This window comes from Phaseolus vulgaris, chromosome 6 (assembly GCF_051622355.1).
Source record: "Phaseolus vulgaris cultivar YP4 chromosome 6, ASM5162235v1, whole genome shotgun sequence".
Classification (NCBI taxonomy): Eukaryota; Viridiplantae; Streptophyta; class Magnoliopsida; order Fabales; family Fabaceae; genus Phaseolus; species Phaseolus vulgaris.
The window spans coordinates 26,187,963-26,213,938 of NC_143503.1; the positions used below are offsets into that span (position 1 = coordinate 26,187,963).

General features: G+C 36.9%; 1 protein-coding gene across 2 annotated transcripts; it reads right to left on the reverse strand.

Moving 5' to 3' along the window:
- Nucleotides 1-930: 930 nt before the first annotated feature.
- On the reverse strand, nucleotides 931-24,233 carry LOC137831629 (zinc finger CCCH domain-containing protein 44). Of its 2 annotated transcripts, XM_068639382.2 has the most exons (12): nucleotides 23,946-24,233; nucleotides 23,695-23,853; nucleotides 22,993-23,072; nucleotides 22,475-22,662; nucleotides 20,830-21,721; nucleotides 19,904-20,016; nucleotides 19,133-19,192; nucleotides 16,140-16,190; nucleotides 15,646-15,717; nucleotides 15,138-15,390; nucleotides 4,560-4,757; nucleotides 931-1,776 (listed from the first exon to the last, which is right to left on the reverse strand). In XM_068639382.2, exons 2-12 carry the CDS (start codon nucleotides 23,787-23,789, stop codon nucleotides 1,136-1,138), a joined length of 2,643 nt encoding a protein of 880 aa, XP_068495483.1. In that variant the 5' UTR covers nucleotides 23,790-23,853; nucleotides 23,946-24,233; the 3' UTR covers nucleotides 931-1,135. The 2 variants fall into 2 exon arrangements, with proteins under 2 accessions (XP_068495483.1, XP_090159288.1); XM_090303162.1 differs by lacking the exons at nucleotides 931-1,776; nucleotides 4,560-4,757; nucleotides 15,138-15,390; nucleotides 19,904-20,016 and having other exon boundaries at nucleotides 23,946-24,129.
- Nucleotides 24,234-25,976: the final 1,743 nt, after the last annotated feature.

Consider the following 25,976-nt stretch of genomic DNA (forward strand, 5'->3'; position numbering starts at 1 on the left):
CCATTTACTTTATTAGGTGAAGACTCTTCAACATCAGCACCACGCACCAAGGTCTTATTTTGGATAAATGTTTAAGTATTGGTAAGAGAAGAAATACTCTAAAGATAAAATGATGTAAACTTCTCTCTCAAGTTAAAATTAACTTGTGTATTTTTAAAAGATTTTTGTGTATTATTAATTTAAACATGAGAAAAATCCAATTATTTTACATTTTTATTTATTTTCTTTTATAAAAGCTACCGAGAATTTTCTCTAAACAAGTTTATCTGGTTTCTCAAGTCTGTTATTTTTGTTGGCTTACCACCTTACAGTGATGGGAACATTTTCCCTGAATTTTTCAAATTGTAGTTTTTTCTTTGGTAAAGGTATTCAAAGGTCAAAACCAAAAGGAAGTATAAAGAAATGAACACTAATGCCATTTAATATAACTTTAAAATGTTTTAAATGATGATTAATTCCATCCTCAATAAATATACTAGCTTTTATTCTCTTAGTTCTCAATAAAACATAGCATAATAACATTTTAATTTCTCTTTTCTGCTGAAACTAGCTTAGACACACATCCAGAAGCTAGTCTGGTTACAAGCGAGGAGATACCTCTGCAGTCTGCAGTGTATGGTGACTAACTTGATCATTGAAAAACGAACAAAAGAATCTAATAACAATTGGAAACCTTTCGGAGCAAGCAACTAAGTAATTAAATTCATTTATAAGAAACGGATATTGTTTAGTTGAATGTTAAAAATAATTGGCGAGCATAAAAAAGTAGTTGGAATTCCAGTTTCACGCAGAGAACTGTTCTTTGGTTACCTTTTGATTCCAAGAGAATGCTGATATCCTTAAAGCAAAGCTTGTGGTTCACTGGGTTGAGTTCCTATTCTATGCTGAAATAGCATGACAGAAGGTACAAGAACAAAAACATGTTGGATGCACAAGGAAAACAAGGAACTTTGATTTGTAATTGTGTAGGTGAAATTTACATCCAAGGAAAACAAGATCATATGAAGTACTATTAACTTGGCAGCATTCCACACAAGCAACTGTTTGGTTAAAACTCTCCATGTTCTTAATTATATATTAACACTGTCTATGTACTTAGATTAAGGAAGTGACTTCCCCCTTCGTTTCCGTTTAGTTACATGTTTGAGAAAAATCGTTTCAGCGCATCAGTGAGAGATATTGCATCTGTTTCACTCTGGCCAGTCTTCCAGACCTTGAATTCTAAGGGATTTGAAGAAGTTCCAGTCCAACGTTTGAGTGTGGACATTTTATAGGGCCCTCCTCTTTCACCACAAGGACCCACACAATGCCAAATAGAAATATCAGGATTCTCCTCCGCCTTTCTTCTGCTAGAAATGTCTCTAACAATTGTCTCTTGTTCATCATCGTCACTTAAAACGATGACATTTTTAGGAGTGCTCAATTCCTTTTCTTCCACAGGAAGAGCTGAGATACTAGTATCCTGTTTGTCATTGACACTTGCAACTGAAATGCTTTGCTTCTCCTTTATTGTTTCTTCAGCATACAAGGTAGCACACAGATTTCTGCCATTTATTATAACAGAACCAGATTCAGTGTTCCTTGGTTGGCACAACCCATATTTTACTGGATAGCCCAATTTTTTAAGGAGTTTAGCCTCAGGATCATCTTGCCTTGCTTTTGTGGTAGTAGAAGATTGAGGCAGATTTCTTTGAGAAGTGATTTTATCTTGGGAACCCGTACTGGCAACAGGAAAGGTTGTGCCCTCTTGATTTTCCTTTACTGGAGATTTTGGACCTAAGCAATGAAAATTAACACAATGCATATTGTTAGTTTCATTTGTAAATGGTGTCTGCATAAATTTTCCTGGCACAATAACTCAGAAATAAAAAAGAAAGCAAAGTCACTTTTACAGTGAAATCCAGACACATCTACTGATTGCTTAACCTTGAAATGATATGGTGGGCTAAATATAGGAATGAAATAATAAAAGGTTCATAACATGCACATTAAAAGATCATTAATCTAAGTGACCTTTGTTTGAGTAAAACAAAGATTTGGTTGTTTAAAACAGAAAAACTTAAAGGGGGTATTTAACTTCTAATGTACAATAGTCTGTACATGGTAAAATATGGATTAGGAAGCACTTGCAAATAATTAAGGAAACAAATACCTAAAAACAAGGAGCTATTAAAGAAATTATTTAGGGAGCTACTAAGCTGGTTGATTAATACCAACATATTTATAAAACTAAAAGAGAATATTCAAATTCACTCACCAATACTCCCCCTCAAAGCTGGCACGTAGAACTAGATTGTAAATTTTTAACCTAGAGGAATAGTAGATTTAATGTTACGAATCTACGATAGTTTCTCTCCATAAAAATCAGTTTCCCTAAAACAATGTCACCAGTTTCATTGGTATAGGACAATGAGCTTTTAGCTCCCTTAGTAGTTAATGTTATCATGGTACAATTGCACATGAATGTCAACTTTTATTTTAAGCTCATCTTTGTGATTTTCATCCGGAATCCTTCACAGATACCATGAACAAGGGCTTGAAATTCAACTTCTGCATTGGAATGAGATACTTTATCCTATTTTTTGCTTCTCCAAGAAATATACACTACCGAGAGGTAGATTTTTTGTCAATAATACCAAAAGCTGCATAGTCTGCATCAGTGTATATCCTTGGGGTCAAAGTGTCTTCTTTACAGGACAACAATCCTTTACCCCTTTCTCGGGCTTGACTTCAAGTAATGAAGAATTTTTTCAACTATTTGCATGTATCTTTCTCTTGAATCGTGCATAAACTACATGTTTTTTGGGGGGAGATGAAAATTTCCTTACGGAATAATTAACCTCTATTCCAAGGAAATACGTTTTTCCATATCTTTCCTTTCAAATTGGGCCACCAATTTTTCTCTTAAAGCCAAGGTGCAACTTTTTACATTTAAGAGCGTAACATCTGTCACAATTGAATTGTGACTTGGCCCATCTAGAGGACAATCGATGCAACCTGTAACAATTTCTCCCTCAACAATTGCTCCATTGGAAATTGAACTCATGACCTTGGTTCTAATACTAATTGTTGGAAAGAGCTTACCGACTAGGCTAAAAAACATAGTTGATAGTCAGGATACAACTCTTATCCTTTTACTTAAGATTGTAGTAGTTAAAGCACCACAATTTGATGTCCAAGTCTTTTATGATGAAGCCATAGTTGGGGAATTTACTCATGTTTCTGATGTTTTTTTGTTGGATTATGACATTTATTATGTTTTGGTCCTTAGATTCTAACAAATACAACAAACTTCGCTATTAGAAATTAAAATCATCTTCCTCGTGGTTAGGCCATGATATATAATAAGAAAAGAAAAAAGTTATTGGATAGTTCAAATCTTTTGTAAGTTTATGTACAATTATAAAACTATTGATCAATTGTACACATATAAAACATTGTTTAATACAATAGATGACTATAAAGTTATATTTCTGGATTTGCATATGGTTATATTATCACCATTTGCAACTGTAATGAATTGTTCTCTAGACCTTTTGACATTCAAATTGAAGAGCAAGGAGATGGATTCATACTATCAGTTACTCTTGAATCAAGATTCCAAAGTAGGGTTAATAGTATTGAATGTATTCTTACCTTTCATGAATAGGGTATACAATTTAGAGAATTTTCAAGTTCCTCTTTATAAACTTTCATACCAGACATTGAAAAAAAAATCACAACAAATATGTCAAAGAGACAACCAAAAAATCCCGATTTAATCAAATTGGAGTCAAATTGGAGACCACCACTCGGAATGGGCTAAGACACTTGTCTGTGGCATTGGCAAGCAAGCTTTTCCAGAGCAAGGCATGTGGGCTAGATGCTTCAATACTAGTGGTGGCGCGTGATAGTATGTGACAATTTATTGACAATGCATCTATTAGCATTATGATTGTCAGGTGTACCTTTTTGGTCCACCACTAATCTCAACTGTGATAGTGAACAACAAAGGTGGCGACTATTAACGTAGTAGTCAAAATAGAGTGTCCAAGATTGCAGCTATAATACCAACTTGAACTATGTAAGAAAATAAACAGTTACTTTATTGATAACAATTACATCAATTACGCTCTCATCATCTCTATTTGTAATAATTGAATTCTTTAAAATAAATAAAAAATAAAAATATGCGGAAATGAACAAAAAGATTCTAAAGATATATTTTTCTAATAGTCAATTATTTACAACAATATATATATATATATTAGATTGACTTTTACGTTCTTTGTATTAAATTTATCATAAATTATGTTATATTTTAATCATGACTCTTGTAATTCACAATTCAATTTGATTTGTGAATCGAAAACTGGGTCTTCCAATTCACGATTTGTATCAGGATTTAATTAGCATGCTCTAAAGGGCATTCAAAAAAAAATTCATAACTGCTAATTTCCAATGTGGATATGAGATGAACTTAGAACTCGGGTGATTTATGCTGCAAGTTCTAGCACTTTTCCTGGCACAAATTCTAACACCTTTTGAATTTGAATAAGAATAATGGGGTTCATTATTACCTGGAACATTATAAGGAGAGATTATGGAATCCATTTGTTCCAGTGTCGGAATGATTGGCTGAACTTTCTTCTGTTGTAAATTCCTCCGAGTATAAACATGAAGCACCTTATTTGACTGCGATTTGTCTACCCGTGGCTTAGAACTATCTATTGTTGGCACTCCTTTATCATTCTCAACATCCTGAGCTATTCTTTCAACTGCATAAATCGAATACAAGATAGGATAAGGTCAAGACTGACGGGTTCTCAAAATATGGTAAGAGAGGAAAATAACAAATGAAAGGAAAGAATCAAGAATGTCATCAGCTTTTATTGCTCTGTCAAGGGAAGCCTTCCCCTCAAGTAACTGTAATACAGTTCTCCTGCATCAATTCCAAAACACCTCTCGCTATCTGCTAAGCCCGAAGCACTTGGAAAACTCTCCCTTAAAAACTGATTAAGGGGAGAAAATCAAACACTTAAATACACTATCGAAGATCTTATACTGTTCAATGTGGAATTTAGACACCCATAATATCCATATCCCTATAATAACACCATCTTTAAGAGCCGAGGCAATTGACACTTTATGAAGTTCCACTCAACCTTTTGGTGTAATAATTGGTAATTCTAGGAATCTATTGCACCCGAAGAACTAAAAACAGAAACAGAGAACCCAAGATAAGAAGAGTCCCAAGAGTATATTGGAGCTCGGATTGTTCGTTTGCCAGGTAAAGATGAAGACATGTTTGTTCACGCCTTCAAAAAGGGCGTATTACCTTGACCGTTTAGCGAATCGTTGATTAGGAGTCACCCCGCCACGTTTGCTGAAATCCGGCGACGTGTTGTGGCTCATATCGCTGCTGAGAGCGAAGTTTCAGAGAAACGGGGAAATGTGGCTCCAGCTAAGCCACGGGTTCAGACGAGGATTCAGCCGCAGAGGGTGATGGAGGCGGCGACTGGGAAGAAGGATCAAAGGATGCACCATCCTTATGATCCAGAGAAAAACAAAAGGAAGGGGTCAGGGCGGCCTAGGGAGTTAATCGCCCTCCGAGGTATGAGTTTGTGATGGGATTGGCTGACTTGATTGCCCTTCCGAATATTGCCACCAGGATTAAAGTGCCTGAGAATAAGGTGTTGGGGCCAAAACCGGATATGTGGTGAGTTCCACAAGAGTTTTGGCCATTCCATTAATTTGTGTTTGGCTTTGGGTCACCAACTCGCTGAGTTGGTGAAGTGCGAGTTCTTGAAAGATTACTTGCTGGAGAAACAAACAGGTCAATCGTCAGACTCGCAACCGGTGAGCAATGAGGGACAACAACATGAAGTACCCATTCACGGCAAGATTCACACTATATCTGGAGGTTTCTCAGGTGGTGGGTGTACTGCATCACAGCGGAAGAAATATGCGAGGTCTGTGATGTCAGTAGAAGTTTTTGAGGATCATTCACCCGATGTGGACATTACGTTCACCAAGGAAGATCTTAGGGATGTTGTACCCCATGACAACGATCCCATTGTAGTCTCGCTCGTTACGGTAGGAAGGAAGGTTCACCGGGTGTTGGTCGATCAAGGAAGTTCGGCAGATGTTATGTTTTGGCTGACCTTCAACAAATTACAGCTATCTCCTGACCATCTGAGCCCATATGTGGGCTGTTTATATGGTTTTGCTGGTGATCAAGTGGAGGTCAGGGGGTATATTGATTTAAGAACCACATTCACGGATGGGGTGGCCTCGCGTACAGAGAAGATCTACCTTGTCGTGAATGCTCCTTCAGCATATAATGTTCTGTTGGGAAGGCCGACACTTAACAAGATAGGAGTTGTGCCTTCAACAAGGCACATAAAGGTCAAATTACCTTCGATGGAGGGGATGGTTATCACCATTCACTCTGATCAAAAGGAGGCGAAGAAATGCTACGAAAACAACCTCAAGAATAAGTGATCGGTGTGCCACGTAACCACAACGCCGCTCCCTGGTGTGAAGCCTAGACAAGTAAATCGGCGGGTTGTGGACACAGTTTCGGAGGTGACTGCTGAAAGGGAAGTAGTGATGGCAGATGTCGAGGTGGGGTGCGAGAACGCCGCTCGGGTAGAGGAAGAGAAGGACTGCCCAGAAGTTACTAGGGAGTCAGGAATAGCAAGAGCGGCGACCGCCAGTGAGAAGAGGCCTCAACCGACTGAGGACTGGCTGGAGAGGAAAATCGGTGGCAGAATGTTTAAGCTTGGTAAGTCTTTAGGTGGCGAGATACAAGACCAGATTGCCAAGGTGATAGAAAGGCATTTGGACGCGTTTGCATGGTCTGCTTCAGACATGTCAGGGATCGACCCTGACTTCTTGTGTCATTGCCTAGCAATGGATTCTCGAGTCAAGCCAGTTCGACAAAGAAGAAGAAAGTTTAACAAAGAGAAGAGGCATTAGGGACGAAACGTAGAAACTCCTCGCTACGGGTCATATCAGGGAGATTCAATATCCAGAATGGCTCGCCAATGTTGTGTTGGTGAAGAAAAGCAATGGAAAATGGCGAATGTGTGTTGATTTTACAGATCTGAACAAAGCCTGTCCAAAGGATTCTTATCCTTTTCCAAGTATAGATGCTCTGGTAGATAGTGCATCAGGGTGTAAATTGTTTAGTTTCTTGGACGCCTTCTCGGGATATAACCAGATTAAGATGCATCCAATGGATGAGGAAAAGACTGCTTTCATGACGGAGAGGTCGTGTTATTGTTACAAGGTAATGCCCTTTGGGCTGAAGAATGCGGGAGCCACGTACCAGAGGCTGATGGATAAGGTGCTTACGCCCATGCTAGGAAGGAATGTACAAGCATATGTTGATGACATGGTCGTGACGTCCCTGGAGAAAAGCAAGCACATTGCTGATCTATAAGAGTTGTTCATTACAATAGCCAAGTACAAGTTGAAGTTAAATCCCGAGAAGTGCATTTTCGGCGTTGAGGCAGGGAAGTTTCTGGGATTTCTCTTGACTGAAAGAGGAATTGAGGCAATTCCTGATAAGTGTGCCGCTATTTTGGCGATGAGGAGCCTTGCTACTGTAAAGGAGGTGCAACAACTTATAGGTCGGATGGCCGCCTTGTCTCGATTTGTATCTGCTGGTGGAGAGGAAGGACATCCGTATTTTCAATGTCTGAAGAGGAATAATAGGTTTGTGTGGACAAAGGAATGTGAAGAAGCTTTTTTGAAGCTTAAGGAGTATTTGGCGAGCCCATCGGTTTTGTGCAAACCTCAATTGGGAACCCCACTCAGGTTGTATTTCGCTGTAACTGAGAAGGCGGTGAGCGCGGTACTCGCCCAAGAGCAAGATCAAATCCAGAAGCCTATTTACTTTGTCAGTAAGGTGTTGCAAGGCCCAGAAGTGAGGTATCAAGCCTTGGAGAAGGCGGCTTTAGCGGTTGTGTTTTCAGCAAGGAGGTTGCGCCATTACTTCCAGAGTTTTACAGTGTTGGTAATGACTAATTTACCTATCCAGAAGGTTTTGAAGAAGCCGGATGTAGCTGGAAGAATGGTAAAATGGGCGGTGGAGTTATCAGAATTTGATATTAAGTATGAGCCCCGAGGACCGATCAAGGGGCAAATCTTCGTTGATTTTGTGGTCGAGCTCTCTTCTGAAACAGCGCAGAGTGAGGGGAATGATTTTCGTTGGGTGCTCTCAGTGGATGGATCGTCTAACCAGCAGGGTAGCGGTGCTGGAGTTATTTTGGAGGGGCCCGACAGTGTGTTGATAGAACAATCCCTGAGGTTTGCCTTCAAAGCTAGCAATAATCAAGCAGAGTATGAGGCATTGATCGCCGGAATTTTGTTGGCAAAAGAAATGGGAGCAAAGGTGCTGGTGGCCAAAAGTGACTCGTTGTTGGTCACTGGGCAGGTTACTGGCGAGTTTCAGGCCAAGGATCCGCAAATGGCAGCTTACCTGGAGTATATACAAGAGTTAAAGGGGTCCTTCGCCTTGTTTGAAGTGGTACACGTGCCAAGGGAGCAGAATGTCCGAGCTGACTTGCTAGCCAAGCTCGCCAGTTCGGGCAAGGGGGGCAGGCAGAGGACCGTCATACAAGAAACTTTGAAGATACCTCGGGCGTTTGTGGCAGATCATCAGGTTCTTCAAGTAAGCAAGTTGACGAAGGGAATGGCAAGGAGTCATAGATCCTTGACTCAGGAGACTTTGAAGACGCCGAGAATTAGAGCACATCCAGTGGGAGAAGTAAAGATGATGCAAGTTTGTACTATCCATGAGTCAGATACATGGATAACGCCATACCGACGCTACATGGCGGATGGCGTGCTCCCACTGAACCCGACAGAAGCTAGAAAAATAAAGAATTCCAGCAAGTTTACCCTCATTGATGGCGAGTTATACAGGTTTGGGTTTACGCATCCTCTTCTAGTATGTGACACGGAGAGAAGTGCATGAGAATTATGGCTGAGCTCCATGAGGGGATTTGTGGGAGTCACATCGGGGGTCGAGCTTTGGCAATGAGAACTCTCCGTGCAGGTTATTATTGGCCCACAATGAGGGAAGATTGCAAAAGATATGCCCAGTGTTGCAAACAATGCCAGCAGCATGCTGATTGGCACAATGCGCCTCAGAAGAGCTGAGGTCAATTTACAGCCCCTGGCCGTTTCACACATGGGGAATTGATATTCTGGGACCCTTTCCTTTGGCGAACAAATTGTCGCCCAAGTGGACAGGACCGTTCAGAATAACCGAAGTGCTCGGAAACAGCGCCTACCGCTTGGAGACGTTGGAGGGAGGGGCGATTCCTCGTACTTGGAATGTCACCCATCTCAAGTTTTATTACAATTAAAATACGGTAAATAGTGATTAAATTGAACAGTTTTAAACAATTGGTATTCAGTTGAAATAGTTTTCAAGGGGGCACTCTTTTTTCCCTAAGGAGGGTTTTTAATGAGGTCACCCAATAAAGAAGGTTTCAAAGTTTATTAAAGTTTCCAAGTTTATTAAGTTTGCATGTTTATCATTCTAAAGTTTTCAAAAAAAGACCTTATCGCTCTTGTGTGATTTAAGGCAACAGTTTAAAGATTATTGCATGCATTCAGTTTAAAACTTTTAAGTCCTCATCGCTCTCGTGCGATCGGAGGCATTAGTATAAAGTTTAAAAGTCCTTAACGCCCTTGTGCGATTTGAGGTGATAGAGAGAAGATTGAAAGGTCCTCCTCGCCTTGAGCGGGTGCAGGCAAGAATAGATTGCAAGACCTCTTTGTTGTAAGCTAGTTGAGGCAAGTTTGAAAGTCCTCAGTGCATCCAGGAGGGATGAGGTATCACCCCTGGACAAATTGAGGCACCAGAGAAAGTCCTTCTCACCCTCGAGTGAGTTCAGGGAAGTTGAAACTGAAAAGTCAGGGGTGCTAATGATCTTAAATGTGGAAGAGGAAGGTTGATGGAAAACGCCTCCTCTCTTTAAGTAAAACATCAATATTGGCCTAGTAAGACCAGTTAAAGCTTCCGCGTTTGCGGGTTATGAAGATAGATAAAATCCTTCTCGTCTTGAACGAGCTCAGGTTGATGGAAAACGCCTCCTCTCTTTAAGTAAAACATCAATATTGGCCTAGTAAGACCAGTTAAAGCTTCCGCGTTTGCGGGCGTTATGAAGATAGATAAAATCCTTCTCGTCTTGAACGAGCTCAGGTTGATGGAAAACGCCTCCTCTCTTTAAGTAAAACATCAATATTGGCCTAGTAAGACCAGTTAAAGCTTCCGCGTTTGCGGGCGTTATGAAGATAGATAAAATCCTTCTCGTCTTGAACGAGCTCAGGTTGATGGAAAACGCCTCCTCTCTTTAAGTAAAACATCAATATTGGCCTAGTAAGACCAGTTAAAGCTTCCGCGTTTGCGGGCGTTATGAAGATAGATAAAATTCTTCTCGTCTTGAACGAGCTCAGGTGCGGTGTGAAGGGTGGAAGAGGTTAAAGGGTGGCTGAGGTAGGTTCACAGTGAACACCTCACTATCCGAAAGGCAACTCTACCCCCAGATGAGGGAGCAATGATCAAGTTATTTCAGGTTAAAGACTCAGGGAAGGTAGAGGGGGATCCATAAAAGGCACCTCCCTTTCCTAGATGAGTGGATGGTAGTAAAGATTGAAAGCTCAAGGAGGTAGAGAGAGATCCGCAAGGCAGCTTTCCTCCCATATGAGTAAAGATGACCACTCAAAGTTATGAGGTAGCCCCATTGAGGACGCCTTTCCAGTTAAAAGAAAAATGACATTGCCGAAAGCCTGTAACATTGAGATTGAGATGGCAAGAGGATTACACGGCGAGAACCAGATCAGCGGAGTTTTGGGCGATGACATAGAAATACACATTTCACTTGGCAGATCGGGCAACGGTATTTAAAATACTAGATTGACTTGCACCTACTGCCCAGCAAGTGATTTTATGTTAAATGTTATTACTATAAGATAACAGTTTATTCAGGATAAGTTGATTTTCAAAAAATTAAGTGTCAGTTTGTGCTAAGTTAATTTGGTTAAGCAAATTTAGCCAGTTACATCAGATAATTGCACAACAGACAAAGGTAAAGATATACAAAGCTAAGATAGATTGAATCGCCATAAACAGGTGATGCCGCATATACAAAAGTAGTTTATACAAGATGAGAGTTAATACAGATAAATGAAAAAGTTCAATATAAGAGTTTTCAAGATAATAAGGTTGAAGTGGCGGATGAAAGCAGTTAAGTCGAAGGCGCGATCTTGCCATCCACCACTTCATTGTACACAGAGAATTTAGAGAGGTCAAGATCGGGAAATTCACAAGCAAACTGCTCCAGAGCGGCCCCAAAGCTTGAGGTGAGAACATGGGCGGCATCGAGGTCAAGTTCGTCGATCTTCTTCTTGAGCTCACTATTCTCTTCATGCACTTGGGCAAGCTCCATGGTAGTTTTGCTCAGTTCTTCAGATTTTTTATCCTGTTCTGTTTTGACTTGTCCTAGAAGGTCTTCTCTCTTAGCTGATCTTTCTTTTAGTGTAGCCATCTCGGCCTTGTCGGTTTCGTGGGTCTTCTCCAGCTCAGATGTTTTGACCTTCAAAGAAACAATCCTATTCTCTAACTCAACAGCTTCTTGAAGCTTGGCGTCCAGCCTTTGGCGCAGATCAGCATTATCTTCGTGCAAACTTCGAAGCTCAGCATTGAGGGTTTCTACTCGCGAGAACTCTAACCCTTGCATCGTTATGTCACATCTAAGCTTGTCGGCTTGAGCTCTCGCGGTGTTTGCCTCTTCCTGATGAAGGCGGTTGTCGATTTCAAACTTGTTCAAGGAGTCCTTCAGAGCTTCACCAACAATTTGGGGAAGGCATTTCTCCAAATTTTCAACAGCTATGGCACTGAAGTGTGCAGTGAAGGACTTCAGAGCTTCTTGGAGAGGAGCTGGAAGCGTTGGAGCTGGAAGAGGGGTTGTTGGTTGATTCTCACCACCACCACCTTCATCAGGTTGGATGGTAAGAGCAGCTTCAGGGTGTGGTGGTGAGGAGGGTTGTTCAGCTGCAGGTTGAGGGGATGTTTGGTTATCAGCAAGTTGCTCTTGGGAATTCCCAGCAGCGGAGGCATTTGAAGGAAGAGCATCGTCAGCAGATTCAAATGGTGTGGAGGCGCTTGGGGGGTTTTCTGCGTAGTCAGGGGTGACGCCTTCATTCGCAGATGATTCAACAGCAGTCGCTCTCTTCCTTTTAAAGGTCGATCCTTCTTGAGGGCTCTCATCCTCTTCCTCATCAGAGACCACCCTAGCAGCTTTCCTTTTGGTCTTCTTTAATGGCGGCTGTCTTTGTTCAAGGGTAGGGGGAGCTGGGCAAACTGTTGGAGATTTGCCACGTGCTGCAGCAGTTTCTGCAACGGAGTTGGGAACGGTTTGGGAGCCCGCCGCCAAGTTGTGTAGTTTGGCAATGGAGCGATGTCTAGTCATCTGTTCTTTTCCCAACATCCTATCTGCATAAGAGGAACAAGATTTACAAACTACCACGGAGAATTTTGACAGTTGATAGTGTGCAGAAAAGCAAGTAATGTGAACAAACGCATGAGTTAGCTAGTGAAGACTGAGTGCAAACCAGAATAACACAAACAATGGTGATAAAAGATAGTATGATTTGGGACACGGGGAAAAGGGAATTTGGAGATGAGGGGAAAACAAACCAATATGGAAGTCCAGCTGATCTTCATGGAATTCAAAGGTAATTATGGAGGAGGTGGGCAGAGTGATGTTGGAAGAAGCGATTCCTTTCCAGAAATTGCACAAGTCTTTATCGAGGTCCCCCATCTTCTCTGGACTCCTTGCCCTTCTAAAGTTGTCTTTAGATTCTTTTTTTCCCTTATTCACCCAATACAAGGGAAATCCGTCGAGGAGGGTGGGGTCTTGATCGTTATGGCAAACGCGAACGAATTTGCCTTTCCAGTCTTTGTAGGACTGCTGGAAGATGGAAAGGATGGACCTCCCAGCAATCCCACTGAGACTAACCCATAGTCGATCACCTGGGTTTTTAGCCTCGAACAGGAACGGGAAGACATCAACGGAAGCTGGATGCCCCAAATGTGCGCACATGATTTGATAGGCCCTAACGAACGCCCAGCTGTTGGGGTGTAGTTGGGCAGGGGCTATGTCCAGTTCAGTTAGGAGCTCTCTTTCAAAGCGGGTGAGGGGAAGGCGGAGTCTGACCTTCTTGAAGACGGTAGTATAGACGAAGAAAAGTGGTTCACCGTTGTTCCCTTGGCCATCGGTGCATACGGGTTCTCCAGGAAAACAAAGGTGAACGGTGACTTTGTCGTCATGTTCTTTGCTAAACGAAAGGTGGGCCTTATCACCTCTCTTGAGACAAAGAACGGCGGGTTCTGTGTTAATGGAGGAAGTTTCACTCAGCAAAGCTGAGGTGGCCCAAGGATATAGTTTTTTGTAGTCATAAAGGGGTTTCACAGGTTCTTCAGTTTGTGGTGGAGTTGGTTGTGGTTGGTTGGGTTGAGAAGGTGTGGGTCTCTCAGCTTGGTTTGAAGGGATATTGGGATCCCTCGGTGGATTGCGAAAGGAGGAAGGGTTTTGTGAAGGATTGACCTTGCGAGTCTTTGGTGGAAGGTTTCGGGAAGACAAAGGTGGGTTTGGGATGTTTCTTGTACGAGCCATTGGAAGAGCATCAAAGAAGGTAAAAAGGGAAGAGATGAAGGGTTATAAACAAAATGATTTGATTGAAAAGAAGAAAACAGCATGAACAAGGGGGGCTCGCAGGGAGAAAACGTAATAGAGAAAACCTAAATACAGAAAAACAGAGCAACCCACAACGTATGCTTCAGAGCAGTTAATGGATGATGCAAACCGATTAAAATACAGCAAATGTCAGTGGGAGAAACAAAAACATTACCTTTTGATGATCGGAAGTGCTTTGAGAAAGACGATGATTGAGGGAGATGAAGGGTCCACAAGAGTATTTCGAACGCTATGAGTAAAGAAGAGGGTAATGAAACAGTGAAGTGGCGCGAGGGTTTTAAGAGTTTTGAACGATGCAAGAAGCGCAAACGGCAACAAATAATGGCCGTTGATAAGTCCACGTGTGGGTTGATTGAAGGGGGGTTGGGGAAATGTCGAATCAGTAAGTAGTACGGTGTTAGCGCGCAGAGCCACGTAGATCGCCGAGAATTCGACTTCTTAGTCTTTTCGTTGGACAAGTCACAGCATAAGACTGGGGGGCTTGTGTACCGATCAGGTCATCGGGTGTGATGGCGTGGGCAGTGAGTGACTATGTGGAGCGTGCTTGGAGGGACACGTGGTCGAGAGAAAGACGAGCAGTCAAGAAGTTAACATAGTCGCCATTCGTTGAAGTGGCGTTCTTTAGTGTACATAGTCGGTTGTCGCCAGAGTTTCATATCATCGCCGTGTTTGAGAATAGAAGATCAAGTGGTCAGGAATCGCCATAAGAAGCACATCGCCGGATGTTTCAGTAAACTCAGTTAAGGCTGTTAGGAGGTTCAGGCGTGTAAACATCAGCACGAAACATAGAGGTTAAGATACAAGGTGATCATGTCCTAGCATGAGAAGTGAGTTAGAGGAAGCAGCTTGCTCATCGGTGATGGGGTTTCCCATAATGGACATTCATTGATAGCGAGGTTTCCTTAGCTAGAACATGCATGGCGTGTCAATGAAGAAGGTGGCACTTGCGCGTCGGAGTGCACCGGCCGCAGTGGCGCTATTCTGTAACTTCAGGTTCTCAGAGAGGAAATCTGGAACGAGGACTTGAGGTGCACGTGGCGTTGAAGCTGGTGAGTGTAGGTCGTGACGAGGCAACATTCTTGCGTTTAGTCAACCGGCTGGATCAGTGCTGAATTCCTATTTTAGTCAAATAGCTCTGGGCAACTATCAAAGTATTTTTGTCAGAACAAAGAATACTGAATTTTGGATGAAACTGATTTTCAACCATGTTGAAGAAGTTTTAAAATAAATTTGACACATCAGTCTTATGAGACATAAAATAAGCACAACACTTGTACAACAACATCAACCTGATTATACTATTGCCTGTAAGATATCTATTCAAAATAATATAGATATATAAAAACAAAAAGGAAGTAAAGACAGAAAAACATAACAAACCTGCAATATCTGTTCTTTTATTTAGGCTATGAGAAAAACCACTGTGTTTGGAATAGTGTCCAACAGAGTTACAAGTCTGTCCACTAGCTAATTCTGACAAGCCATTTTGCTCAAGCTTATCTATTCTTGGGGAACCTTCTGCAGATAGAGTGGTATCAACTATTTCAGGAATTACTTTTGGAATGTCATTTAATAAACGTGATTGCTCCAATTGTGTCTCAAGCTTCAGCTTTTGATCTATGTACTCAGCAAGTGTATGGAAAAATGGTCAAGGATCACACTATTCACAAAAAAGATAAAACTCCAAACAGAGAATAATACAAAATTTATCAAAAATCAAAGCGGTAATAACAGCTTTCAGCTTAGTGTACAACTTCTCTATCCCACTTTAAATCGATTATGAGATAGATATACTTGATCAAGCATTAAAATAGATAACAACTGAAAATACTTTGCCATTAGCTACAAATTTGAGACAACAATAAAAACCGTATATCATGAAAGGATATTCTCTCCTCCATCCCTTTTCATTTGCATGATCAATACAGTTTTGTAATAATACTAACTTCCTTGGGATCCACTGTCACATAAAGCAAAAGATAAAGAAAAATATCATTAAAAACAAATTATACGCTTGGTGCTCTTTAATAGTCTAATGGAATAAGGTGTTCAACAATCTTAACATGCAACTAGACAAACTAAGCATAAAGGATTAAAGTAATAATTTAAGGGCAGATTTCAAAATTTAGTTTGCCTAATATGTTTAGTGTCTGCTGGCATGTTCTTAAGCGAGTTTCATAATTACAAGATTCTAACTTCTATGCATATACAATAAATTCTAACCATTGAATTTTGGAAAACAATAATTAATAAGTTAGCATTTGCCGTTGTTGAATTTATGATGCATAGACAGTGTTTAAACACTGCCCTACAGGAAAATTGTATTGTGAATTGCATTCTATCTTCGTAATACCAAAAGGGACAAACAATGCAAGTACATACATGCTTCATTATGTCTTCATGTAGACTTCTAGCTTTCTGCTCAAGCTCCAGCTGTCAAACATAAGGTGGTAGTTGTGATCTGTTGGTCACATTTTTGTACTATGACTAACCAACAAATAATATTATTCTGTGAATTAAACTATAGCACATAAAACACATAATGCACACGCAAAAGATAAAGCCCATTTAATCGGTTTAGTCTAAATTTAGGCAAACTAAAATATATGTTTATCCGCCCAAAACTAGAAGTGAAGATACAGATATACTGCTGTAAATCAACACTCTTACATGGTCTCCTATTAACAAAATTGTTTTATCATTGATGAACATAAAACAAAGATGACAAAGATTAAAAAGATTAGAAATAGTTTTTATTTCAAGTTTAATTTTGTTGAAGTTCATGATTCTGTTGTCAAAATTGATGAAAGTGATGTTTTCGCATGAAAATTGGGGGTCGCATACACTTTGGAGTCATTAAATTTCATACAAGATAAATTTAGGATAACAAATCTTGGAATATGATGTTTAAAGATATGAAGTTAAAATAAATGACTATGATGACAATGATTTAAGCCAAGAAATTGAAGGACAACTAGTTGGCATAATGACTAAAGCACTTCTAATTGTTGTATGGTGCATCAATACTCCCGTGGCGTAAGATAGGTGGGTCAAATCACAATTGAATTGTGCCACTTAAACTGCTACACTCTTCAGTAGAAAGAGTTACATCATAACTATAAACTATAGCTTTTGGCGTAGTGGCGTAAGTGTTTGATCCAACATTTAGTATAAAAAATAACGTCTAGGATTAGTTCTTAACAGGGCTAGGGGCACGATCCAGCAAGACTCTATGGAGAACAACGGACAAGTTGTTAATAGTCTACCCTTGTTCAAGGGCGATAAGTATGATTACTAGAAGCTCAAGATGATAGCCTTTCTTGAGTACAATAACATAGATTTGTTAGACATTGTGGAGAATGGCATACCTACTCTCTTTGATGTCAGTAGACCATCTACGAGTTTTGATGATAAAAAATATTATGTATATGACTTATCTAGTTAAATGTGAGTGTACTACCTGAACATTCTAACATGTGCTTTGTGACAACAGAAAGATTCCACAAACTATCTAGTGGATCTCTAGTCTTGTGACAGACGGTGTAATAGACCTTGTGTTCATAATCTAAATTTAAATAATAATCAAGCCACAACGATCAAATGTTTTCTAGATAAGTGACAAATGTTTAAAACCTTATCTTCAAGGTTTATATTACCTATGTTTGGAAATTATTTATGACAAACAGTCAATTAATCATACAATTAAGGAAACAAACGAATCTATGCATTCATGTTAAATTGTGATTAATTATCATATATTCAAATCTTGTTTGAATTGTTTATAACAAAATAGAGTCAGAAGAGCTATTGAAGATTCATATCATACCTTTCCATATCAAGCTCTAGACAAAGCACATATGAAGTTTAATCATTGAAGATCAAGCAAAGATCAAGTCTTAGCAAAAGCAGAGCTACAACGGTCATCTTTACAAGTCTACAAAAAGGATTCAAGTTGAAGATAAAGAACACACAACTACCTTCTACAATATTTCAATCATCTAGTGATCTTATAGTATTATGTGAGTGAGAAAAAGCCTTTGTAATTTTTCACCTTATGAAGTTAACCAGTGTGCTCTATTTGAGAGTGTTCTTTACTTTTGATAGGTCTTAATCTCAAGGGGAGGTTAAAACGGTCTAACCAGGAGTGGTTTGTGCCATTGTAATCAATTGATTGTTTAGTGGAACATCTTAAGCAGTCTGCTTAAAGAATGGAGAAATGGACATAGCCCATAAGTTTGGGAGAACCAGTGTTATGTTGTTTATTTTGCTTGTTCGCTAGATGGTCTAGTCTTGTTCTCTGTGAGAAAAGTCCAGGCTACTAGAGACAGTTGTCACAACAATTGGTATCAGAGTCAAAGTATGAGATCGATTCTCAGTGGGACAATTGTCCAGGGACAGATTGTTGCAAGTTGCACAATTATCCCGTGGGGTAGACAAGGTGGGTCAAGTCACAATCGAAAAGTTTGAGGGAGAGATTGTCGCAAGGTGAGTCAATTGTCACATGACGTAGGCTAGGTAGGCTAACTCACAATGAATTCGTGGCACTTGGACTACTATGCACTTAAAGAGAAAGAGTTACACCCAAACTTTAAACAATAGTTTTTGACCTAGTGGTAAGCACTCAATCTAACACTGATTCATAGAGTTAAAGCTCAACATTTCCATGACAAAATCTCAAGGAGGAGTGTTAGACTAATGAGACTTATCTCTTACTAGAATTTTGAATGAGTTGCAGATAGAGAACTAGTTATTGTTGTGGATTTTATCTTTTATCGTTTATGTTTTGTTTAGTTAATTAATTTAAATTTCAAATAAATCAAATGGTAGATTACATATTCTAGGAATATCAAATTGGTTATAAGCCTATATGTAAACATTCTCATTTGGTGATTATTTTCATCTATCTTTAATCATTCGATTGTGATCTAAGATGATGCTCTAGCCTCAGTTTCTAAGTTAGAGTATACATTACAGAAATATTCTCAGAAGAAATTACATTTGATAAGCTCAAGTCTTTGACAACAAAGGTAAATTGGGCTACTTGACATGAGACTCTCCTCAAAAAGGAAAGACCAACCCATTGCTTCATAAATGGATGTAAGAAAACCATCTCATCATTATTTGGTTGATCAATTAAATGGAGCCAACAATTTAGAAGCCACATTTAAACTCTCCACTCCCTTACATTTGGTTCACCATTTTATTTGCTGAAAATTTCAAACATAACTACCATAGTTTGGCAGCAAATGTCAATAAACTATTATCAAACTCAAAAGATTTACAGTGCCATTGCAAAAGTTTAAACAGATCAATGACCATTGAGCATAGTATTTATGATATACACTAAATCATCATAAGCCATACAACAAACTAACCACGGTAGGCTGTTTGAGCAGACCATTTTTCATTCTCTGATACAGATCTTGACATTCTTCCTACAATAACACCAAATGTGATAATTACGAATCCACGGAAATATATATAAAAAAACAACTAGGATATTATTTCTATAAGGAATATGGCCATACAGATCACATATTCATAAAAATAAATTCTAACTAGTCTAAACTATGATCGCCTAAGAAGTCTTATCATCATCATAGGCAGAAAACTAATACGGTATAACTATCATTCAACGCCTAACAAAAGAAAAAAAATAGATAAGTATTAAGAAGTGGACTTTAAGCCTAACTCAACTTTATAAAATCGGTTTGTAAGGTGAGGTTTGCATCCACATATATTATGAAATGTCATAATCTCTAATTGATGTATGATCTCTAACACACCCCCTCACGCCAAAGCTAGCAACTCGTACATGAAAATATATATTTATTAATCTGATAGCGGCACAATAACGTGTGACCTAGTAAACTCAACAAACTCTCGATATGATAGATTCCAAATGGCTCTGATACCGAATTAAGAAGTGGACTTTAAGTCTAACTCAACCTTATAAAATCAACCTATAAGGTGAGGTTTGCACCTACTTATATATTATGAAATGTCATAATCTCTAGTCAATATAGAATCTCCAACAATAAGAAAACAAGCATATAAATCTACTTTGAAACTGTTGCTTATTTTGTTCCAGTGCCGGTAGGGACAGGAGAAATTAGAGAAAAATCTTATTACCACAACATTCATACCTCAGAAAAGTCATCATCTGAAATTTTGGAGATAGGTACATTTTTTGGCACATGGGAAAGCTGAAGCATGATTTCCTTGTTGATTTCATCAGTTCTTAAAGATCTATTTATTCCTGTAATTGTGCAGATATAGAATGTCAATTATGCATGTTAGAAAAGTACGGTAGCCAGCATAACATCATCAGTCATGTTGACCTTCCAGGGCAATGTACTGCACCTAAAAAAAGAACAAAGTACAATATGCTTAAGATTTTATACTTCATTTGTAGTTTCTAGATATGCCTTTTGAATACAATGTACATGACTCGGTATCTTTTTCTTCCAATACAAGAAAATTACTGTCAAAAATACATGCATGATCCACTAATTCTTTTAAAAATATTAAAAATTTGAAGTTCAAGATGAAGTTATGAAGAGCTTAATCAAATTAATGTCTTTACATGTCTTCTCAAAAGAAATAATATTATTTAATCAAGTATAAGAAGCAACAGTAGCTTTATTTTGAGTATAAATAAATAAAAGGCAGTCAGTCAGTATATATAGTTTGACATAACAAAGCAGTTTGCACAATATATTCTATAATTTTACATTACAAAAGTAGTTCATATACCTACACTTCTTCAATTCACATATTATACCCAATACTCACTAGATAACAAGGACATCTTACTACTAGCAGCAACAGACATGTGTATCTCTTTATTACAAAACATGAATTCTATATTAGGCAAATTACATACCAAGAAATTTTGTATAGAACTTTTGACCGCATTTCAGAAATAAGATCATCAAACAATTACAATATAAGTAGTTTATTTGAAACCTTTATGCAGCCAGGAAAAATTAACTACTTTATTTCCATTAAAAATTTAAAAATCTACCAACTACTATTTCAGTAGTTTGAAGACGTCACAGAGATAAATTACCTACAACTTGCACAAGCAGATGTGAATTCTTCTGTAAATAGTCATACGGATCAGTTTTGATTCTTACATAACTTCCTAGCACTTTGTCATCAAAAGTTTGTGGCTGCTTTGAAAGTTCATCCACTAAACTCCTCTTCAAGTAGACAAGCTTGAGGTTAGAACTAACTATGGCTGCAAAACAGCTTTGATGCTCTTCACGAACTGTGTTCAGATTATGAGATTTTGAACATGAAATCGATTTTCTCTTTCTTGAAAGGTTGGATGGTTCACTGTACTCCCTATCTTCAGAACTACTACTAATATCACCCATTTCTTCAAAATTCTCAGCAAAGTGTTGTGACAGAAGATTTTGCATGCTGTTTCTGTTTACTGATTTCCTCCTTAGTAAGGATCTAAGTGGTGCATCACAGTGTATCTTTCTCTTTTTCTTAGGGTCAAAAAGATTGTTTTCTCTGCAGTACTCAATAATGATTGAAGTAACATCATGTTCAGAAAATTCATTGCTCGTGTCTTTGCCAATATATTCAAGAAATTCCATGAGACTTCTTGAACCCCATCCAATAAACTCTTTTTTCTTATCTTTCCCATTTCCTTTCATTGATTTTAACTTTCCCAAGCCCTTCTTTGTCCTCCCTGACATTGATCCTGCTGTGTCATTCAGGTCATCACAATCAGAAACTATATAGTTACTCACGTCTTCAGAATCATCACTGCCATCTTCCCCTAAACCTATTTCATCTGGATCCAAGTCATGTTTGCTTTTGCCATTCTTAAAGAATCCATGGGCAGAGTGTACATGTTCAGAATTTAGCCCTTCTCCTTCTTTGATGAATTTATAATATTCTGAAAATAAGAATTCATATGTATCTTGATCTTTGAAATCTACCAATTCCTGTCAATAAAAAAGCATGAAAAAATAAAGTGAAATAAAGAAAATGAAATTTGTTTTCTTAGTCCCAGACAGAGATAAACGTTGTATACTAAATTCCAAGTTCCCATCTCGAAAAAGTAAAATAAACAAGAGTTAAATGCGGAAATACCACACTTGACCATGGTTTAAGATGTAAATTTCTACAACTATGCATACTTTGAAATCTTATCCAGTCATGAAAAATTTTCCATTCATCAAATGCATCATGCATCAAGCATCAAACATTAAAAGACCATAAGTTAGCACTGATTATAATTTCTTAGTTAAAATTCTTTAAAACTAACTCTAAAAACATAAGATTTCATTTTCAAAATCTCATTTCATGCAAGTGATAATGTAAGAAATACAGTGTCAATTTAGTTCTTTTTAGTTTTTTTCAAAAACAATTTTTGCTTTTAACAAAAATAATAACATTAAAAACAGTTCAGGATGTGTTTCCAGGTTTCTCTTCAAAATAAATAGAACAACTTTTAGTTTTCCAAAACAGAAAACAAGTGCCTCTGTTATTATTACTACGGCAGCTTAACAACCTGTGTTGTTTTAATTGCCATTCTTCTAACAAACTTTGGAAATTCACGTAAGAAAAACTAAACTTATAATTTACATTAACAGCAATTTTCCATTTTGTTTTTAAATTTAGGATTTCAAATACTGTCACAATTTTTCTTTCTTTCATCCTTGCTGCATATAAGATGTCATTAAAAACAATCTTACCCCTTCAGAATCAATATCAGCATCATTTTCTATAAGAAGTGCAAGTTTTAAGCAATGACTGCAAAATCCTTTGTTCCCTTTGACAATAGCAAATTCGGCATCATAAAAGCATTTCCCACAAATAGCTTTTGGGCAGTAAAAGCACCTAAACTTGGACGCTTTATGGCAAAGGAAGCAAAAATGTGAACCTGCAAAAATTTTCAAAAGTCCTTCAGTAACAAAAGGATCAAAGGGCATTCAACCATAATCTCTTGAACATAGATAGAAAGAGAAAACAGGGGGTATATGAAGTTTCTTAGAAGTTGTAATACAGATAAACAGTTTTTTTTCTGAGATAATCAAGCTATGCAGGTTCAGACAACAAATAGTGTATAAGAGAACAACAGGATCATATGTGCATGATTCCCAGATATATAAGATGATCAATAAGATCCTCTTACGGTGGAATCAATTGCATAAAGGAAATATATTTGATAATCTTCCAATAATTGTAGGGTGATAGGTTGAAGCAGGCTTACTACAAGTCCATTCACTTCCATTCTCCAAAAAGGAGTCATCTTTCTCCACGCAACGAGGATGGTAAGATTTCCGGCAATCCCTTCAAGCAACATGGGTTATTTAATAACAGCCAAAAAGAAAGTCTCTTCCAGGAAATAAAATGATCAAGATTCCAAATTGAGATCCATCATTAATTATACACAGGATTGAAGAAGATCCTAAGTAAATCACAACTTTATCGACAAAAGATAAAATAAACAAAACTTAAAAGTATGAGCAACTTATTTTTTAATACCTAGTAATTTTCTATGTTTGCTGCAAGACAAAATGCAGAGTACAAAATAGAAAACAGAGATGAAATGATTACTGCCCCTTATAAAAGCAGCAAACTAGCACAGGTCAAAATTATGTACACCTCCATCTTTCTCGTAAAAAACACAGACCCAAGTGAAAAGTCACAGCACTGTGTAGCAAATTAAAACCAAAGAATATAATTAAAAAAAAATGAAGTAATTATATTTTATATTGTTTTTATTACAGATTCACCTCTCAGACCAAGGTTAAAAAATGGTTAATGTAGGATAAAGAAGATTCATAGGAAATTCATGTTTCATTCATTTTGAAATTGTCCTTAGAACAAACAGCGTCTTCTTCTCATTCTTATATTTTAAAACTAGAATCGCATTAACAACACATACGCATGTTTGTGAGGTGAAACTAACCTATGATCACAGACCATTAATAACCCTCCATCCTTGCACACAAAACACCAGTCCTCTGCAATATCCTCCTTCCTTATCTTGTTCTTCTTCACCATCTTGATTCACGCAATAAAATAAAAAAATGAAAAAGCACCCTCAAACAAACTCTGCAAAATGTAGCTGAAAAAAAAAACAAAATCAGAAACGGATATGCAGTACAAAAAAAAATAATCAAAAAGAACAAACACGATAAATTGAACAGAGGAACAGACACCAAGATAGTGAAAATTTCAATCTTTAAGAAAGCTGTGAGTGAATGCAGAAGACATTAGTGACACCAAGTAGTGATCACATTGAGATAGTGAGAGAGATAAACAACATTGTGCGGTGTAGTTTGAGGGGAGAAGAGAAGGTTGAGGTGTTTGGTGATGGCGGAGGGTGGAGGGTGGTGGTGGCACTGCAGTGTACGGAGAAATGGGCAATAAAAAGGAAGAAAGGGTGTGAGTCGGATTTTGGTGGGACACAGTGAGAGTAGGTGTGTATATAGGAATTGGAATGTTACTCTGAAATCAAATTAATTGCAATATAAATACAGATGTTAAGAGTGATTTTAGTTTTTTCTTTTTTTTGTTGTTACATACATAATTACTTTTAATTAAATTTTTTCTTAACAACTCGTTCTCGTATAGAATTGAAATTTGAATTATTTCCTTCAAATTAGACATTTTTAACAAATTTCACACTGATTAATCTATTATACATTATGCATGAAAAATACGATTATGTTCTAACAAAACAATTGATAATCAATTAAGTATAGAACATAATTGATTAATCTTTACTTTTAGAAGATAATTATATTAAAACGAACATAATTCATTATGTTACTGACATATTCTATCTAATTGATTATATTTGTTTTTGTTTTTTAAGAAAAAATTATTAGGTTTTTAGAAATAGTGCGATTATGATTTTTTTTTTAAGGTTATCTTTATATTTACAGATTTTTCAATTTTTGTTTTTAATGATTTGTTTTTCAGGTCATTTTGTTTGTGTTTTTTTTTTCATTTTGTTCTAATCCATTTAAATATTTAAATTTTAAAAATATAAATAATAGAATTAATTGATATATTATAACAATTTATATTTTGATTTATTAATGAGAATAGAGAAATTATTTAAATATTTAAATTCTAAAAATATAAATAATAGAATTTAATTGATATATTATAGTAATTTAAATTTTGATTTATTAATGAGAATAGAGAATCTATATAAATATTTAAATTCTAAAAATATAAATAATAGAATTCAATTGATGTAATTATTATATTATAGTAATTTAGAATTATTAATGAGGATACAAAATTAATCTGAATATTTAAATTCTAAAAATAGAAATAATAATATAAATATTTTATTAATGTAACTATTAATTTTTTTGTTTTATTAATGAGTATCCATTTTAATTTTAAAATAATTATATCATTCTTAATAAAATAAATAAATGAATAATAATATAATTATTTATATATTTAATTTTGTATATTTATTTATTTAAATTTTACATTATTTTATTTTTTATTTATTGTAATTGTTAACCAATCTAGTTTTTCTGTTTTAAGTTATTGGATTTTGTTTGTTTGGTCAAACTTTCATTATTTTTTTTTCAATTAGGTCTTAGTTTTTTTCTTTATACAAATAAATAAGAATTTCTTTTGTATTTGAGTCATTTTCTCTTTTTTTTCATTTGCAATTAAGGTTCATCAAAACCTCTCTTTTTTAGCTCATCGGGAATATTTATTTTCATTGACTATAATAATAATTTTACATTATTTTAATTAACTAAAATGTGTACAAAATTATTAATATTTCAGTTTTTTTTAATACGTAAAAATAAATTTGTAATCTTACAATTTACACTATTAAAAATAATTTAAAATACCATTATAATTATCATATCATTTACATAGTATAATATATTTTTTTTTACATATCCATCTTAACATACTCAAATTCAAACACACTCCATTTCCTTTTGACTTTTTCTTAAATTCTCATAATTCCACTCTTTTACAACCTTAATTTTCAATTCTCTAATTCAAACAAAAACATAAGTGAGTTGCACTAAACAAGTGAAATATCTCCTGCAGTTTAGAAAATGACTCCATGTTACAGTTATAATCTCATCGATCATTAATTTATTTTATGTCTCTTTATTTACTTATATATATAAATATTAAAGTTATTAAATCACTTACAAAAATAACTTAAATAATTTTTTTTTGTAAAAATTAAAACCA